The 20589-nt window shown below is 37.8% G+C and overlaps 2 protein-coding genes across 2 annotated transcripts; one reads left to right on the plus strand and one right to left on the minus strand.

Moving 5' to 3' along the window:
* Positions 1–272: 272 nt before the first annotated feature.
* LOC102949514 (brain protein I3) lies at positions 273–1271 on the plus strand. The gene is given in 4 exon segments (XM_042987609.1): positions 273–434; positions 801–918; positions 921–997; positions 999–1271. Coding segments are annotated over 4 exon segments (630 nt in total).
* Positions 1272–4722: 3451 nt separating this feature from the next.
* Positions 4723–10995, minus strand: LOC102955153 (cytochrome c oxidase subunit 7A2, mitochondrial). Its single transcript, XM_007090121.3, has 4 exons — positions 10887–10995; positions 9340–9429; positions 6240–6324; positions 4723–4924 (listed from the first exon to the last, which is right to left on the minus strand). Exons 1-4 carry the CDS (start codon positions 10902–10904, stop codon positions 4866–4868), a joined length of 252 nt encoding a protein of 83 aa, XP_007090183.3. The 5' UTR covers positions 10905–10995; the 3' UTR covers positions 4723–4865.
* Between the last annotated feature and the right edge of the window lie 9594 nt (positions 10996–20589).

Below are 20589 nucleotides of genomic sequence, written 5' to 3' on the forward strand. Positions count from 1 at the left end.
TATTTTCTGCTGCAACCAATCACCCCAACCTCATGCCAGCTCTCCCTGTTGGTCTTGTTTTCCATAGAACTTACTGCCTTCTAACATATTATACAATTTATTTTTATATTTTATTAACTGTCTTCCCTGCTACCTCTCACTATAATGTAAACTCAGTTCATCCATGATTCCCAGGTACATACAACGGTGTCTGGCACATAGTAGGCACTCAATATCTGTTAAGTTGAATTATTAGTCTCAGTGCATACAAGTCCTGATGAACAGATTACAAGATGTTGCTCTCTGGGTGGCTGCATCCAGGACGCAGGAGGAGGGAGTCCAAGTTAGATGCCTGGAGAATTGCCAGCTTTGGGGAATTTGTGCAAAACTCTCAAACAGCAGGAATGGGTCTGCAAACTCTGAACCAAACTGCCTATAGCAGCAGCATCATTCTTGTATTCTCCGCATCTACTTGCATTTGTGTTCCCTAAGGAAATCTTTTTGAAACATTCCTGTCTGCTGTAAGACACCATTTATGGCCACCATTTATTAATCCTCTAAGTACTGTTCAGGGTAAATGGTAGAGTTTACCATTGGATGGTTCCAGTGGTTCCATTGGATGACACAGTAGGTGGGAAAGTCAGGGAACCCTGCTTTGGTTGGCTCCTGGCTGCGAAACTACGTGAACTAATGTAAGCAAAACGGGAAAAGGTATTTGCCAATGGAAGCCTAAGTACAGGCACCGATGTGCCTCACATCAGAAATTAGAGCCACGAACGGAAGGTTCCTACAGTGTTGCTTTGTTCTTTTAAAAAAACAAGCTAGAAGCGCGTCCCCGCCACTCCGAGCAGAGTCCCGGCGGGAGCCTCGGACCGGACCGCAAGGCCCTGTTGCCGGAGCAGCCGCTCGCCTACCACCTGGAGGCCCGCCCGGGGGACTTCGCCCGCACAGCCACAGGACCGTCGCCGCCGCGCCCCCGCCGCCGCCCTACACCCACCCGGTCACAAGGATACCTACCCCGCCGTCCCAGGGTCTACGTTTCTATCCACCGTCGAAATGTCACCAGGTACCCTGCCCATTCCATTGTCGTTGGAGGCCGCCCCAGTCTGCAGAGTCGGGTTTGGGAGGACTTCTTCACCTTCCTGGGCATCTTCCTGGGCATCATTTTGTTCCCATTTGGGTTCATCTGCTGTTCTGCCTCCAGGAAGCAAAGATACCCCAAAGGCAGAGCAAGCCTTACTTTAAAGGGAACGATACACCGGACTTTCCTACATCCTGACATCTTTTCTTAATGTAAATGTGTACAACAGCTTTGTTTGATTAAACTTTCAGGATTGTTTTGTAAAGTGAGGTGGGATAGATCTGGCTAGTGTGAGCTGAGGTTTCGTGAGCACAGGAGTCATAGCCGTGGACACGCAGCAACACTGCTCCCAGGGTAAATGACAACCCAATAAAACACTGCTTTTATTTTTTGCAGTGTTCAATTTGAGAAAGGTGAGAAATAACGTTTTAAATAAACGAGATTCATACCATTGTGAAACACACACACACACACACACACACACACAAAACCACACCCTGGGGAAAGACTCTTAGTTGCTGACTTAATACCTGGTCTCCTCTCCTTACTATATAGAACTCCAATTTTACTTGGCCATCTGCCCAGCTAAGACATTTCTTGGCCTCTTTGAATCCAGGCATGAACATGGGACAAAGTTCTGGCCAAAGACATCTAAGCTGAGGTCTTTGGAGCTTCTAAAGCTCTTTAAAGAGTGCTCACTTATTTGGCATGTTCTCTTTCACCAATCTTTCTTCCTGCGGAAAACAAAGAAAATGGCTGGAGCTTCAGGAGTCACCTTACAAGAAAGAAAACCACACACTGAGGAGAGCTGAATGACAGCTACACTTAGGATGTGGGTGAAATTGCGAGCCTGCCCTACCAGCCCTGACCAGCTCATAGACCCTGCTTTGTGTCAAGTTGATATGGATATGAGATGAAAAGATACATTTCCTTTTCTCAGAGAGCCAACAAGAGAAGCAGCTAACATTGCACACTTGGTATGTACCAGAAACCATTCTTTGTGCTTTACATGCATTAGAATAACTATGTGCATTAAGTATTTATACAGATGAGGATACACATCTAGCAAGGTTAGCTATTCATGGTAATCCAAGACTTGAAGCTGGATCTTCTATCATGTGTGTGATTAACTACAATGCTCTACTGGTTTCCAGTCTTATCAATTATAATTCAAATTTGAACTCAAATTCAAAGGGATAAAAGTCTTGATTAAGAGGAGTACAGGGAACATAGGGGACAGAGGGGAGAATGTCAAAGTTTCCAGCAGAATCTTGGGCACTTAACAGGGTGTCAAAAATGAGTATGCATGGGACACCTGGGTGGCTTAGCTGGTTGAGTGTCCAACTTGGGCTCAGGTCATGATCTCACGGTTTGTGAGTTGCAGCCCCACATTGCCTTCTCTGCTGTCGGCACAGAGCTCATTTTGGATCCTTTGTCCCCTCTCTCTCAAAAATAGTTTTTAAAAATGAGTATGCATTCACCAAGAAGCAGAGCAATATGAGATGTGATGAGAGTTCTTAGTTTGGATCTCAAATACGAAGACAGATGCTAAATAGGTAGATTTTCAATTATAGCAATCAATGTGAAACGGACAACGGACCTAGAGGCTGTACTGATCGCTCTTCCAAGAAACTTGACTGTACAGGTGAAATGGAAATAGGGTATTCATATTTGTAAAGTATTCATATATACACTGCTAGTAACAGTGTATTGAAGCTATCCCAGTCAACATTTAATCAAACATGGAAGATAAAGTATACTGGAAAGACCATGAACTTTAAGAATCAGGTAAAACTGGATTTGAAACCTTGTGCTGTCATTTATTTGTAGCTTTGTGTAAACTGCATGCCTTCTGTGAGCTTGTTTCATCTGTGAATAATTCAACTTCATATAGAACAGCTACAGACTACAAATGTGATTTTGAGCATTAATACGAATTATAACAAAATTTCACTTAAATATATCTCAAATGGTCTTTATTAATGGAATAACATCACGGAATTTCTATTTAGTAACGGATACTAATCTCAAAGAGATACTGTATGGTAAAGATTAAAAAGGAGATTGGAATGAAGGTTGTTTTGTTTCCTGATGGCCACATTTCAACACTTCTAATGGACTCTGTTCCATGGGACTTTTGGATGGGTCTTGCAATCTACCAGTAACTGTTAACAGCTCTCTCACTAAATTCTTAAGTATAGCAGACATTTTCACTAAATTCTGTCCAGCAACCTCTATTCTGGGATCTTGCCCCTCGACCCCTCCCCATCTCCACTGCTAGTTACAATGCAGATTTTTAAAGTGAAGGGCAAATATTTTAACTTAGCATCAATTTAAAGAATTTTTCAAGTATCTTAAGCATTCAACCTCTTACTTTATCCCATCTTGCCATGGTAACATAGCCCAAACATAACATTTTCACATGGAAACTGTTTTATAAATTGTGTTATGTCAGAAATAGTAAAGCACCTCTCAATATTGAGATGAAGGCTATCAGAGGATATCAGGCTGTTTTTTCTTTTTACTACAAAACAGTATCTTTCATATCATGTCATAAAAGCATTTCAAATCACTTTATGAAATTTGTAATGAAAGTTAAATTCTCCTCTGTAAAATGCTGACAGATATAGCTTGTTTCAAAATATCAGTGATTGCTTTTTAGCTCCAAATCATCAAATTGGACCAAACTCCAGCCCAACTTGACTTTCTCAACATTTAGTAATGTCTGATATTTATTCCACTCCCTTCCAAAGCAGTATTCTCTGCTGTTATTAGTAATAAGATGCTGTCAGAAGTTGGGAAGATCCCTGTATTTAGTGGCAGGTTAGATGTGGCTACCAAGATCCTTTCAAACCTTCAAGATTCAAGGCTGAGACCTCTTTCATTAGGTACCTTTTGAGATAGATTTATACTTTAAGCCTCAATGTTTCCACATGAAGACTTCGATTGGCTATTTCAGATTTGACTCATTTTTTCTACATATACTTTTCTCAATTTTATGCAAAAATTGAAGTTTATAAAACCATTACTCATGGATTTCCCCTAGATTGAATTGCACCTAGTGTTACAAATGTACACCTAGTAGAGGTAACAAAGTATGACTCCTTAAGTTCCCCTAGAAGATAGCTTTTAGAAATGAATTAAGTGTTTTAAGGGAAGTTACACTTTATGTTATGGATTATAGTAACATAATAGAAGCCCACTGTTAGTGTAAAAGAACAAGTCGTAAATTATTTTATAGTTTCTCTACTGAAGCCTAACTCTAAGCTGTGGAATAAATCCGATATTTGGACATATGCTAACATAGCTGAGAGAAAAAAAAGAAACTCAAACCCCAGGAACCAAAAAATGACCTGTGTCCACTAACCCCAAGTTCTAGCATATCCTAAGATACAGTACAGCAGGGAGGGGAGGGATTCGAAGGAATATGCTTTCAAGTGTTACATTCATTCACAGCTGAAAACCATCCACGGTATAATTCTGAGCTGTTCTATTACATAATTTATTTATAAAAATAAAATTTCACCAGTATCACAATGGTATTTTATACAACCCTAGTGACTAAAGAACCATTTTTTTGCTCCCTACCTAAGAGTTACAAGGCTGATCAAAAACTGAAATTATTGGTATAATGTATCCTAAAGTGATAAAATAAGACAAAGCATGGTAAAGACTGCTTTATTGGTGGCAGTTAGTAGAAGTCAATAAATATTGTTCCCCGAAGAACTCAGTTAGGTATCAATTATTGGTCCAGAGAGAGCTGAATGAAACTGAACCAACTGCCTGCTGAGATGATAAACTGAAGTCAGTCTTGCTTCTTGGGAAATGAAGCCATAGCTAGCTGATATATGGCATACGCTGTTCCTGAAAAAGAAACAAAAAAAGAACTTACAAGAAATTCTGACATTTACATGTATAGACATAATATTCCAGCTAAAAGTTAACAGAAAGGGAAGTTTGGCATTAAGACTACTTTTATGGAAACACAGAAAAGTATTTTGATAGGTGCTGGTAAAATTTAAAATAACTTCAAAGGAAATTATTAGATACAACACAATAATTTATTTGTCAAATTGACAACATGTAAAAGTTTTTAAATAAGAGTAAGAACATATATAAAAGTTATTTCCATACTAAACTAAGATGGCCTGAAAAAATGCTAAGAATGATTCAAAAACCAAAAAAAGAGGTCAAGATATACAAGCACTCCCTAAAGTATATTATAAATATTAAACCAAGAAGAATGATACATCATTTTTAAATTATCAAATTTGATGTAAGAACAGCCAATAAGTGAATATTTTTAAAAACTAATTACCAGAATATCTAAGAAATAGTCACACTGACCAAAAGAATTTAGGACTCTAAAGGTCACTATCTGATTGTTGTCTTCATTCATAAATGCCTCTTCACTGTACTCAACCCAAGGCAAAGAAAGCACGTTGGTATCAGCCCGGGGACTGTGTAATTAGGGTTGAAATTCCAGCTTTTCCACAGAGGCAATATTACCTTGGGTAATTAACATAATTTCTTCATCTTTAAAATGAGGACACATTACAGACTTAATAAAAAAGGTTACAGAAATCCATTTATGGGCACTTTTATCAATAAGATGAGCACACAGTAATCAAATAGTTCCCTTCCTCCCCCAGAGAGCAATCATTTAAAATCTTAACTCTGCTCCTAGCCTACCAATTTGTAATATTCCACTGCTAATACTGAACAATGGACCTGCCTAATCCACAGAAAAAACTATCAAAGCATTTTGTGTACAGTAATAGGTACTGTTCTTTCCATAGAGGTTTTGTTTCTGTCATAAACATGTATGTTCAGAGTTTAGATGTAAAGTGTGTTTTTATTATGTATCACAGTAAAAATGTTTACAAAGCCCCTGTTATAGGAGATGGTGTAGAGAGAGATGTGTAAGGCCACCAGTAGCACACTCTGAAAGCCACCTCTATCATAAATACTCCTATCAAACTTTATTCGTTTAATTTTTTAAGACATTAAAATGCTCTTCTACAATATGTATCAATCATCCTCTTGAGTCCTTATGCAGTAAGATCTCAGATGCTGGAGACAGTCTTTCTAGTTAAAATACTGACATAGTAAAAGGAATGAAGTTGTTAGTAATCCTTATTGTTAACTATCTGTAAGTCAAGCATTCCAAATATCTTACCACCAACTGTAAGCATCATAGTGGCTCTATACAGGAGCGCATCAGCTATTCCACCCTTTAGATGCACTGGAATTCCATTATCCTCCTAGATTAAAAAAATAATAATAATTAATATATGCATCATTTGTTTTCAACTAAGTTCAAAAGACTAATCCATTCATATAAAATTAAGCACCTCCTCAAACCCCTGGAATTAAAATATGTCAATATCAAAATTAAAAGACTACAATTTTCCTGACTCTGTACCTACCACCACTAAAGTATTAAAATAAGAACTCCTAAAAATCAACATTCTTTCTCTCACATTTAATGAGATCCAGTAAAGATTTGCCTTCCAAGGAATATATAAATATTAAAGCTGTGAAAATATACTGATTGAGTTCATCAGCTGAATTATTAAAAAGATCAGGAATCCTCACACTTTTTTATTTCTTTATTTTGAGAGAAATAGAGAGCAAGCAGGAGAGGAGCAGAGACAGGGAGAGATAGAATCCCATGTAGGCTCTGCGCTATCAGGGCAGAGGTGGAGCTCGAACTCACAAATTTTAAGATCATGACCTGAGCCCAAGATCAAGAGTAGGACCCTTAACCAACTGAGCCACCCCGGCACTCCTCTCCTCACACTTTAATCATAAGGTAGATTTGGTTCAACTTACGATTTCTCAACTTTACAAGTATGTGAAAGCAATACACGTTCAGGAGAAACTGTACTTTAAATTCTGAATTTTCATCTTTTGCCAGGCTAGCAACATGCGGTACGATCCTCTCATGATGCTGGGCAGTGGCAGCCAGCCACAACTCCCAGTCAGCCACACGATCACCAAATTTAACAACCAATGTACTTATCACCATTCTGTACCCATAAAACCATTCACTTCACTTTCAGTGCAGTATTCAAGAAATTACATGAGATATTCAGCACTTTTATTATAAAATAGGCTTTGTGTTAGATGATTTTGCCCAGTTCATGTATGTGTTCTAAGCATGTTTAAGGTAGGCTAGGCTAAGCTATATTTGGTAGGTTAAGCATATGAAATGGATTTTCAATTGAACATATTTTCAACTTATGATGGGTTACTATTTTATGACCTAACTCCATCATAAGTCAAAGAAGATCTGTATAGGATACAAAATTTTATTTGGGAAAAAACAGGTATTACCACAGTAAACAAAAAAAGCACTAATAATGTAACTACTTATAAAGGTAAACAACTCTGTCCCACCATCTTTCCTCATGAGAAAACCATTATTAACAGCATAGCTCATATTCTTAAATATTTTTTAATGCTTACGTTGTCTTACCTTCTAATTTACACACACACTTGTTTAATATACCAAATGAGATTACACTATATAAGGGTATGCTATATTCTATTTTTCACTTAATGCTGTCTTAAAAACTTTTGTTACTCCCTTTAAAACTACCTTATCCCTTTTAATGGCTACATAGAATGCCACTCTGCAAAAATATCAGAACTGAATAAGCCAGTCCTCTATTAATGGGTATTTAGGTTGTTGGAGTTTTAGTGGTATTAAAATCCTATGACAAATAACCTCTACCCTTTTCTTTATATATTTAAGCTACTGTGTCTGCAGAAAAGATTTTTAAAAGTGGTAGTCCCCAGGGGCACCTGGCTGACTCAATCAGTGAAGTATGCAACTCAATCTCAGGGTTGTGACTTCAAACCCCACATTGGGCATGGAGCCTACCTTAAAAAAAAAAAAAAAAGTGGAAGTCCCTGATAACAGGGTATCTGGTTCATTTTTAATAATACTCTCAAACACTCTTTATAACTTTTATACCAATTATACTACTAACTATTATGTATGAAAGTACTGTGTACGAATATAACTATCTCCCATACGTGGCTTACATAGCCTATTTTAAATCCTTCTATAATTCTAACAATTAAATAGGGGGAAAAACTTGTAATTTGTCATTTTAATTTGCATTTCTTACTGATCTGTAGGAACTTTTTTTTTTTTAATTTATTTTTTGAGAGAGACCGAGCATGAGTGGGGGAGGGGCAGAGAGAGAGTCACAAAATCTGAAGCAGGATCCAGGCTCTGAGCTGTCAGTACAGAGCCCGACATGGCCCTCGAACCCACAAACCGCGAGATCATGACCTGAGCCGAAGTCAGAACCTTAATGGACTGAGCCACCCAAGACACCCCTGTAGGACCGCTTTTTATACTGGGGATGTTAATCTTTTGTTATATTTTAAAATTTGCTCTCAATTTGTCACTTGAACTCATAAATGCAATTTTTGTCCTTTACAGCTTCTAGGCTTTGTAAAGACTTCCTTAGGAAGACTTCCCCACCCCTAAGATATAAAAAATACTCTCCTATGGTGACTATAACTAATAGCACTGTATTGTACACTTGAAATTTGCTAAGAAAGTAGATCTTAAGTACTCTCACCAAACACACAAAAAGATCAAGTATTTGAGGTAATGGATGTGTTAATTAACTTACTTACAGTAATTATTCATAGACACATTGAACATCACACTGTATGCACCTTTTTAGAAATAAAACCCATCAGGTACAACCTAAATATATACAATTTTTATTTGTCAATTGTACCTCACTAAAACTGGAAAAATATATTTCATTTTAATATTTTTTGGCAGAAGAAGCATTTATATCTGCAATTTACCTTTTAATACACAATATAGAGGGACAGAACTTTACTTTCTTTAAAATAGCCAATTTTTCTAATGCCAATTTATCGTATCCTTTCCACACTAAAATGAAATAGCACCTTTAACACATATTAAATTTCAACATACATATTTGTTCTGTTTCTGGGCCCTTTCTATGGTCTATTTGTCTATTCTTATGAAACTACCCATAGAGTGCCAACCCAATGTAACTTCTCCCAACAAAGTGTCTTTGACCTACACCTTTTCCCTCTCATTTCTTCTACTTCCCCAAAGTCCTCCTGGATATAGGCCCAACTAACTATCAATAGGCGGTTTATTATTTTGCTAATACAACAAGATGAGTAACAACCAAACATCTCCAGATTTACTTCCTATCTCCAACTTTTGGTAATTATTATTACAAGTAACAACCTCCTATAAAATATTTCAGTACCTGAAATAGCTTTTGCTTCTCTGGAACCTTATTTTCCAACTGCCTGCGTGAAGCAGTACTTATGGTCCTCTGGGCAATCTGACGAAGAGCCTGAAATAAAAAAATCCATATATACTGAGCAGATTTAGGTCTTAAAGAAACTTTCAAAACCAACTATTTTCAACTTCTACTATTACAGAAGAGGGAAACTGACAGTTAAAAACATACCCGATTTGTCAGTAACAGAGTCCTAACTAAACCAACAGCCAAGTTTTCCAACTTGTTGTCCATCCACTACTCTTTTTTTTTTAAGTTTATTTGGGGGGGGGGGCGGGGGGAATATCCCAAGCAGGTTCCGAGCTGTCAGTGCAGAGCCTGATGCAGGGCTCAATCTCATAACCTCATGAACTGTGAGATCATGACCTGAGCAGAAATCAAGAGTTGGACGCTTAACCTAAGTGATTGAGCCACCCAGGTGAACCCATCTACTACTCTTTACATCAAAATTCTACAGTCTCCAAAGACCACATTCAAGTAGCAATTCATACAGTTTCTGAGAAAAAAAAAAAAAATATTTACCTGAATTGAACTAGTAGTATCATATAATCCTTGAGTAAAACATACTGACATACAGATATTATGAGAATAAAGAATGGTTACAAAATACACTAAAAGTTCCAATGTTTTCATTTATAACTTTACCATGTTATTAAAAGATCTATTCGACACTAAAATAAACTGACATGATTCCTACTTAATCAAAATGCTTTCCCCATTGCATTTTTCCTATAAAATAGGGAATAATTAATGGGGTACAATTCTTTTTAAAAAGTGAGTTGCATTATATATCCAGTTGAATTAAATAACGAAACAAATATGCACTCCACATTCCAAAACAAACCATATGTTGAGAGCTAAGTAAAACCTTATTGAATAATTACAAAAGAGAATGGTCACTGTTACATTTTCCTTCTCTTTTTCGAAATTTTGGGAAATTATTTCACATGCTCAAAGCCGATGGATGGGTGAAGGACACTGCAGGACCGCCTGATTGAAGCAACACTACACTTTCAACCATGACGGCTCCTGAAGTCCCAACAGAAACTGAATGACTTGCTTTTTAAACCGCATCCTGATGCTCACAAAGCTCAGAAACGTTGAAACTTTAGGCCTTTCAACGTACCAGTGAACATATTTCTATCTGAAGCTTCCGGGTATCAGAAACGTCCCACTTGGATCTTGAGTTTACTCATATCAAAATTAGCGACTTCATCAATAACCCATAGGGTTAGAGGTGACCATTAAGAAACCAAGGCTGTCTAACCCACCATCCTCTGGTCATTTCCCCAGCCTCTTCATTCCCTGTATCTACTCAGCACAGCCGGGAGCAAGAGGAATAGTTAGAAGGTAAAGTAACGTCAGGCGAAAAGGACACGGACCAAGGTGACCTCAGAAGCCGCCTTCTCCCACCCTCCTCCCCTCTCAGGAGAGGCTTTTCAGTCATCCCTTAGCCTCCGCTCCCAACCTTCCCGCCCCACATCAAGAATGCAAGCCGAGAAGCTCCTTACCAGCAGATTCCGCAGCATCTTGGCTCGGCTACTACCCACCAACCGCAACAACCGAACACCAGGAACGAGAACGGCAACACCGGAACCGGAACTGCCTTCTGGCCTTGCGCAAGCGTCAGGGAACTTAATACTTCGGACGGAGGAGGGGCTTGAGCCTCTAACCATAGAGAGCGAAAGACAAGCGAGAGCGGCCGTACGGCTGTGGCCGCTCTAGCCGACCGGCCGTTTCCGTTCCTTGCTCTCGTTCCTAAGCTGGCCGTTGCTATTCAGGGGGCTGGCTCCTGGAGCTAAGGCTTGGAGAAGTAAGCAACTTTTGAGACCGGAGAGGCAAGGAGTGACGTGTTACGTACTTTGTAACTAGCTTAGATGAAATTAATGTGAGACCAGGCTATCATAGAAAATTAGTATATTTTGAACGAGAAGGTATTTTAAAAACTTCTGAGCAAATTTTGAACCATTGTTCAGATGCTGAAAGAACACTGGGTTGGTCTAACTGTAAGCTATGAAGCTGGATGCAATACAAAACAAAAAGGTTAGCTCCTCTTACACGGATACAATCAGTTTTTTTCCGTAGAAGAAACTTTGTGAGGGCGTTATTGTTCCTTGTGCTGAGAATATGCTGTAAAGAGCTGCGTCGGGATATCTTCTTGTACCTTTGGATGCTGCACAACTCCCCATGCAAGAAACGCTACCAGCGTCCTGAAATTGTGAAAGTTGTTCGCTCGTTTCTCCGTGTCTGGGGAAAATGCTGAAAAGAGGGGAAAATTTTTAACTGTGGGACAAGAAATGGGATGGCACATCGGTATTCTTTAAGTCTTGCTGTCCCAGGGCACTTTCCATGATTGGAGTTGCTAGGCAGAGCAAATATTGGATAGGCTGCCAGTGTACCTTGCTTCTAGCAGTCTTGCCTAAATAATGCCACTTACAGAGATCTTTAGTCTTTGTGCCCACCGAGTGTGTATAAATGTAAACATAAAAATACTTATTCTATACTAAAATAAATCTTCCCACCTTTTTTAAACAAATTTTTATAATTATTCCATTGTCATTTCAAATAGAAAGTGGATGATGTATGGGTTCAGCATAGGTGAAATGTGTAGATAAAAATTAGTAATATCAAAATCACTATTCCTTCTAATCTTTTGGGTTAGATCCACCAAGTTATCTGTGCTCAGTCTTCCTCACCAAAGTTTGTAAATACCCAATTCATCCCTTCTCTAAATAGGGACCGAAAGTTTCTGGCTTATTCTCCCTTCTGCATTATGCACTGTGATGGAATCCTTGAGGACAATTACCAGGCACCAATAGCTGGACATACAAATTTTTAAAAAGTGTACTCTGAACTTGTTAAAGCTGTATGTGCTCTCTTACATTTTCTCCATCTAGACAACTAGATTGTAAACCTCTCAAGAACAGAGATTATTGTAATTTTTTACCAATCCCCTGGTACTGCTTAAAGGGTTAAAGGTTAACCAGCAGATGAATTAATGACATATATTGGGTGATTGATAGATCTATATATTGGATAAAGGACATTTATGGCTCTGTCCAAAAAGAACCAAAGATTCACATAAAATAGATTCTGAAATAGATGCAGATCCTTATTTGTATGTTACCTAGTACAATTTTTCTTCCCTCTTTCCTAGATCATTCCATCAGCATATAAGCATATTCCCATATTAAACAAGCCTTTGATTTCAGTTACCATACTATTTCTTTTCAAAAGAAAACAGATTTCTTGGGGCGCCTGGGTGGCGCAGTTGGTTAAGTATCTGACTCTTGATTTTGGCTCAGTTCATGATCTCACGGTCTTGAGATCAAATCCCCCATCAGCACAGAGCCTGCTTGGGATTCTCTTTCCACCTCTCTCTGCCCCGCCCTCTCAAATAAACAAACAAACAAACATTTAAAAAATAAAAATAAAACAGATTCCTTTATATTTGTCTTCTTCTCTTCCTCTCCTAATTTTTTAAATTCCATTTTGGGTAGGCTTTTATGGCTTTTCCTAGGATCCCCAATAGCTTCTACATTATTGAATAAACTGTCAACCTCAATTTTCATTTTTTCCATCTATCAGCAACTAAATTTAACATAATTGATCATTCCTTCACACTATGCTTTGTTTTTAATTTGGAAATAAGCCACAAATGCCATACAGTATAACATACAACATGTATGTACAGTTTCATACATGGTCCTCCATCCACTACTCTTTTGATGGTTTTCCATTTCAGTAGTGTTTTTAGTCTCCTGAAACCTCAAACTCTCAATCTCTAAATTTCAGAGTACCACCTTTACATTCATCCCATCTGTGATTTCATCTACTGCCATGAAATACCATTTGTGTGCTGGCAAATTCTCTAGCCTGACCTTTCCCTTTGACTCCAGACATCTCCACTTACATGTCTAATGAGCATCGCAAACTTATGACCAAAACTGAATTCTACTTTCCAGTCCTTTATTTTCAAGGCTTCTCCTCTGCAATTTTCTTCATTTCAAGCCCCAAACTTTGACTGTTTTCTATCATGCCCTATAAACTAATCCATTAGAAAATTCTGTTGAATACATACACCTTCAAAATATAATCTGAATCTGACCGCTTTTCATTTATCTCCACTGCTACCACAACTCCAGGCCAAGCCATCATCATCTCCTGTTTACATTACTGCAAAAGCCTTTTCAATTAGTTTTCCTACTTGTACTTTTACACTCAGTCGATTTTCCATACAGCAATGATCCTTTTAATGATATAAGTTAGATAATGACTGTTTATAACTGTTTTCTTCATTGCTGTACTTGCAGCATCTAGAATAGTAACTGGCAGATAGAAAATATTCAGTAATTATTGGTTAAAGGAACAGTATGCTGCATAAAGAATGAACTTACTGGGAATAAAAATTCAAAACATCTTTGATACTCATTGTGCTACTTTCAAACAGCTTTTAGTCCCAGGATTCCTCACTCATTGTCTCCTTGCTCCTGTTCTATAAATTGTGATTATCCTGACAGAAAAATATACCTGAAATTTGCCTGGATGCCTATCAAACTTTATTGGATCATCTCAAGCACACTTGAAATTTGTTACTAGATTTGTAAACTCATGCTCTGCAGCAGAGCAGAAGAGTTCTTTCCTTTTTTTTTTTTTTTTTTTATTTTGAGAAAGAGAGAGAAAGAGAGCACATAAGCACAATCGGGGTAGAGGCAGAGAGAAAGTGAAAGAGAGAAACTTAAGCAGGTCCCATGCCCAGGGCAGAGCCTGATGCCAAGCTTGATCTCAAGACTGGGATCATGACCTGAACCAAAATCAAGAGTCAGATGCTTAATCAGCTGAGCCACCCAGATGCCCCAGAAGGGTTATTTTCTAAAGTTTCCTTTCCAAAACATCAGCTTGAGTTTCTTTGTAATATTAGAAAATTATTGTTAGATTATTGGGAATGATTAGGAAGTATTTCCTTCAGAAGGTTTTTGAACACTGTTAACAGAACTGGCAGTACTCTATTTAGATATATAGATGGATAATCTGAGGTAAGTAATGGTTAACTAAAGCCTGAGATAAGTTTGTGTGAAAATAATTCACAATTACTGATGTAAAGTTGCCAAATGACATAGTTACTCCATCTTTTTCCTTTAGAAAACAAACAAGATTACAACCCTTACTTTGATCCTGCCTATAGCATCTATAAATTTAAAAAGGAAAGCCAGAATAGTGTTTTGTGTAATTGGGATGTGTGTTTTAATTCTGGAAGCATGCTTAATCCATTTCCAGTTTCACAAAAGCAAATATAGTAGAACAGTTTCATGTGAGGTTTAACGTACAAAAATTACTAGTCAGATAAAAGATAGCATATCACTATAATTCCATATGTTCTCTGATTACAGCTAGGAATCATGAAACACTTGGCTATCACTTAATTGCTGTATTTATTATTAAATAATTTATGTAATTGCAAGCCTTGTCTTTTCATCATTAAAGTTAAGGGGTGGCTTTGGCTCTAAAATCTTTGGCTCTAAAATCCTTTTGTATGAAAAATAATATATACAATATATGAATGAGTTCACTCCTTGTTTAACAATAATTTATTGACAATTTAATATGAATCTAACACTTTGTAAGATGCTCTGGGGAAAACTTTTTAAATCCCTGACCTTCTGGAGCATAAAATCTAATTAGGAAGGTAATAATAAACACATAATAATAAATCATGATGTGGACATGAATGTGAGGTTTCTGACTTAACTCTTAAGATGGTTGACCATACCATTCACTATGTCAAAAAATGTAAGAGAAAGCTAGCTAGAATGGCTTGGTTTCTGTTTGGGCCTTACTAAGCTTGAGAAATCCAAGGACAATCCAAGAGATCCATACTGAACAATCTAGAACTCAGAAGAGATGTCAAGGCACAAGAAAAGATAAAGAAACTAGTGCAAAGATGGTGGTAGAAGTGATTAGGAACTTATGATTGCTCAGAGAGTATAATCTCAAAGAATTCCCAACATTTTATATGGTGAGCATAACCAAAGGATGTATAAAGGAGACTAAAGACAGGTAAGTATGAAGAAAATCAGGAGTTACCCACAAAGCCACATGTTAAGAATGAAGAGGGAAGGATGGTGCCAAATTATCAAATGGAGCAAAAAGTTCAAGGGTGAGTTTACTTCCTGTGACAAAAAAAGGGGGTGAGAATTGTTCATTGTCATTTTTCTATACTTTCTGTTAAGTATTTGTCATCTATCACTTCCCTTATTCCTCAAAACAAAAATCTGTCAAGAGGGTATTGAAACTCCCATTTTACTGACAGGAAATGATAAATGATTTAGGAGATAAAATAATCTGAAGGTACAGTTTACAGACATAAGAGCCAAGTCAGCCTCCTTCTAAGACCCATACTCTTTCTACTGTATCTTTCAGACAGAGATGATAGTAAACAGAATACAGTGTGACTGTGAAATAAATCCTTAGCTAAAACTGAAGATGACAAAAAATATAAATTACTCTTTTACAAGCTTTGTTGTGAAAAGGAAAGACAATACACCCCAGGGATTACTTCAGACCATTAATTCAACTGCAATTAACATGTATTTTTTTTAATTTTTTTTAATGTTTATTTATTTTTGAGACAGAGAGAGACAGAGCATGAACAGGGGAGGGGCAGAGAAAGAGGGAGACACAGAATCTGAAACAGGCTCCAGGCTCCGAGCTGTCAGCACAGAGCCCGACGTGGGGCTCGAACTCACAGACCGTGAGATCATGACCTGAGCCGAAGTCAGACGCTTAACCGACCGAGCCACCCAGGCGCCCCTAACATGTATTTTTAAAGCCATTCTTTTCTGTATTTCTGTTCCTTAAAATAATGTGACACACAAATCTTGATAGTGAAAGTAATATACAATGAGTTCAATCTTCTTCATTACCCTGGATGAAAAAGCTTGTCACACATCAAAAGACAAGCTCCCACTAATATCACTTACAGTAAATAACAAGTTTATCTTTTAATATTTTTAAAAATGCTACAAAAGCACCAAAAGGTACTTCAAGGTGTTTTCTGGTTTTAAAAAAGTGGATGGCCCCGAGTTTATCTCTTCTCCCTTTCACTCCAGTAACATGAAAGGGAATTGAAAAAGTAGGAGGTATTGATAGGCATCATTACCTTAGATGAATCTCAAAGGCATGCTAAATGAAAGAAGCCAGATTCAAAAGATTAAATATGGTATAATTCCATGTATGACATTCTAGAAGAAAAACTATGGGGAAGGAAAAGACATCAGTGGTTGCCAGAGAAATAATGAGTATAAAGGAGTAGTGTAAGGGAGTTTTGGGGGGTAGGGTGATGGTATTGCTCTGTATCCAATGGTGGTTACACAAATCTATGCATAAGTTAAAATGCACAGAAGTACACACACACACACACACACACACACACACACACACACACACACAAAGTAAAGCTTACTTTATGATAATGTTTCTACCTAATTTTTTTTTCAATGTTTATTTTGGAGAGAGAGAGGGTGCCACCTGGGGAGGAGCAGAGAGTGAGAGAGGCAGAGAATCTGAAGCAGGCTCCACGCTGTCAGCACAGAGCCCAATGTGGGACTTGAATTCAGGTGAGATCATGTCCTGACCCAAAGTCAGATGTTTAAATGACTGAGCCACTCAGGCGCCACCTGTTTTATGATAATCCAGAACAATTTTTTAAAATTTACTTACCTCTTTTTGGAGAGAGAGAGAGACAGCACGAGTGAAGGAGTGGCAGAGTGAGTGAGAGAATACCAAACTGGCTCTGTGCCATCAGCACAGAGCCTGATATGGGGCTCAAACTCATGAACTGTAAGATCATGACCTGAGCCAAAACCAAGAGTCAGACGCCTAACCTACTGAGCCATCCAGGCACCCCTAAAACAAATTTTTTAAAGATATGAGTCAAAAGGATAGAGAGTTGATAGGGGGGAGAAAACCAGAAAAGCATTTTCAGCAGATTTCTAGAAAACAGAAAGCAGACGGAATATGAGCAGGACAGAGGAAGCTGTAATCTAGAGACACTGTAAGGGGGACACCAGTGAGAAGCACGCTGATTGGCCCACAGCCCCTGAGAAGTTCAGACTTGGATATAAAAATTATAGCAACAAGGAATAGGCCTGAAAATGACTAGTTGAAAATTACATACAACAGAATGGTGAGATCCCAAAACCTCTGCCCTCCCCCTCTCAGCCAAATACAATCTCTCACCTCCTTCACTGTCTCCCATGGGTAGGAGATAATTTTTCTCTCTATAAAGTAATGGAAGACAACCAGGCAGAAGGAATGTGCAGAGGGATAGGTATAAAGAAATATGTATAAAGTAGAAAACAGAAGGTGAGGTGGAGGACAAGGCAGAAGGAGGGAGTTAAAAGCAAAAAAAAAAAAAAAAAAAAAAAAAACCCAGACCCCCCTTGGACCCCTTCCTTCTGAAGAGGACCAGTGAATTCCTTAGAGACTTAACAGTCCCCGTCAAAGAAAAGGCCTCCAGCCAAATGACTGGCTCCCTGACAATCATTCCCTAACGCAGTACTTCTCAACATTCGATCCCCTTACAGTTGCTGACCTGCCAACTCCTTATTACTTGTCTACGCTTTTCATAATGAATAGGAACAAATAATTCACTGAGTGGCATTTCTGAGTAGCACTGCGCTAGTGAAGCCCATCACTTGTCAAGCACTGGCCACAAACAAAGAACTTTCAATTAGTCTTTTAGGGGCCATCCATATATGACAGATGGTCAAGACTAGCCAGAAACACAAAAAAAGTCACTTAAATGGCCGAGAAAAAAAAAAAAAAACCTAAAACTTAAAACAACAACAACAAAAACCAATGCTAACAGAATAGGAAAGAAAAGCATATATACCCTCAAAAAATATTTACTTTTTAACATTTATTCATTTTTTGAGACAGAGAGAGGCAGAACATGAGCAGGGGAGGGGCAGAGAGAGAAGGAGACGCTGAATCCAAAGCAGGCTTCATGAAGGCTCTGAGCTGTCAGCACAGAGCCCGAAGCGGGGCTCGAACTCACCAATGGCGAGATCATGACCTGAGCCAAAGTCGGACACTTAACCGACTGAGCCACCTAGGCACCCCCTCAGAAAAATATTTTATCTGTGAACTAAGATGAATATTTTTTAGAAACAGAATAGAAATAAAGGAAGTCTTAGAAATTAAAATACTTTTTAAATATACATAAAATTCAGTAGACAATAAGGCTGGAAGATCAAAATGAAGAAATCTTTTAGAAAGAACACAGACAATAGTGTTGAAACAACTGGAGAAAAAGAGAAGAAAATTAAGCATCAGTCTAGGAGGTCTAATATCTGATTAGGATAGAAACTGAGTTCTCAAAACCAACAATGAAACCTAGAAGAGGGTGGAGCAATACCTTCAAAACTCTGAGGGGAGGGGTGCCCGGGTGGCTCAGTCGGTTGAGCGTCCGACTTCGGCTCAGGTCATGATCTCACCATTGGTGAGTTCGAGCCCCACTTCCGGCTCTGTGCTGACAGCTCAGGGCATGGAGCCTGCTTTGGATTCTGTCTTCTTGCCCCTCCCCTGCTCATGCTCTGTCTTTCTCAAAAATAAACATTAAAAAAATTTATTAAAAAAAATCTGAGGGTAAATTATTTTAAACTTAATATTGTATATGTAGTCAAACTATCAGTGAGATGTGAAAATTGAAAAAAGACATTTTAGACATGTAAAGGACACAGAAAATTTGCCTCTCAGCTACCACTTCTTAGGAAGCTTTAAGTGCTTTAGGTAGTGCTCCAGTAAACTACAGAATTAGGAAACAGATCCAACATAGAAAGGTGACAAGAGATCATGGGATAATGGCTGTGTAACTAGTCAAGAAAACAACCAGCTCAGATTGGCATAAAAGGACAAATACAGAATAGATCTCCCTAGTAAAAACAGGGAATCAGATTATCTGATATTTGGGGACAAAAACCCTTCAAAACTATTGATGAGAATATGGTGGACCTGACAGAATAACTGGGAAAAGCTTAAGATAGGTTTCTAGAAATTATGTGTTAAAAATGAGGCAATTATTAATTCTAGGAAAAATAAAATGATGTGAAATGTAATCGTGGTGCAATGCTTTGCTCCACAGTCATAAGTAATAATAGCTACTGTGTTTCCCAAATATGATATAACTGTAATAATAATGGGAGAAGGAAAGGTATGTTAAAGAGCTTTAATCAGCAGGTTAACATTATCGAGAAGATATTAATGATGACTACAACCATTAAATCAAGCAATAGCAGACTAGGCATATTGTTTAGATACACTAAAACAAATGCCAAAAGATAACTTTTGGACTCAAAGTGATTATCTCTAAGACTTAAAGAAAGTTGGGACAGGGACTACTGGTTTTCATCATAAGGCTTGTTGATTTTTTTTAACTGTATATACACGTTACTTTGATAAAATATAAATTTATTTATTTACAAAGCTATAAAATCAAATAAGGTCACCGTGGTCGATTTGATTTTAGACATGATATTTATTTTGAAATTTTGAATGACATTAGGGGAAATATGATTTTTATGTTTATTGAATGGAGCATGGGCTAAAAAAAAAGCTCTAAAACACTTCACTAGATCATCCAAACTCTACAAACATTTATGCATCAAAACTCCTCTTGAAACAGCACTCCTTTACTGCCTCTCCCCTCCTTTCAAAAAACACATGTTTATAAAGAAGACTTTTCACCTTAACCAACAAAGGACGAAACAAGAATTCTAAGGCATTGTTTCCATGAAGATAGAAGGTGAGCGTTCATTAACCCTCCAGTCAGCTGTTCTCTTTCCTGGTCTGGCTTTTTGTTTCCTGTATGCCCCACCCTCTTCATTATTTCATCATCCTTACTTCTCTACCACTTCTTCCTTTTCTATTTACTAGACACTTCCTTGATCTAATACCAAATTTAGCCCATCTACCTATAACTCAGGTGACAATATGACCACCTCCTGGTAAGAACAGATGTTTCTAAGTAATATATACAAACCTTGCAGTTAATGCTGTCAAAATGATTAATATATATCCATAATGGCAATCAAATCTAGACATAGAAATGTTAAAACGTGGGATTTATTGACCTTGGGCTAAAATTTAGTGCTTAAACATTAACAACAACACTGAGGCATTATTATTTTAGCAAGACACTTGAACATAGCAAAA

The sequence above is a fragment of the Panthera tigris genome, chromosome B2, assembly GCF_018350195.1.
Source record: "Panthera tigris isolate Pti1 chromosome B2, P.tigris_Pti1_mat1.1, whole genome shotgun sequence".
NCBI classification, from domain to species: Eukaryota; Metazoa; Chordata; class Mammalia; order Carnivora; family Felidae; genus Panthera; species Panthera tigris.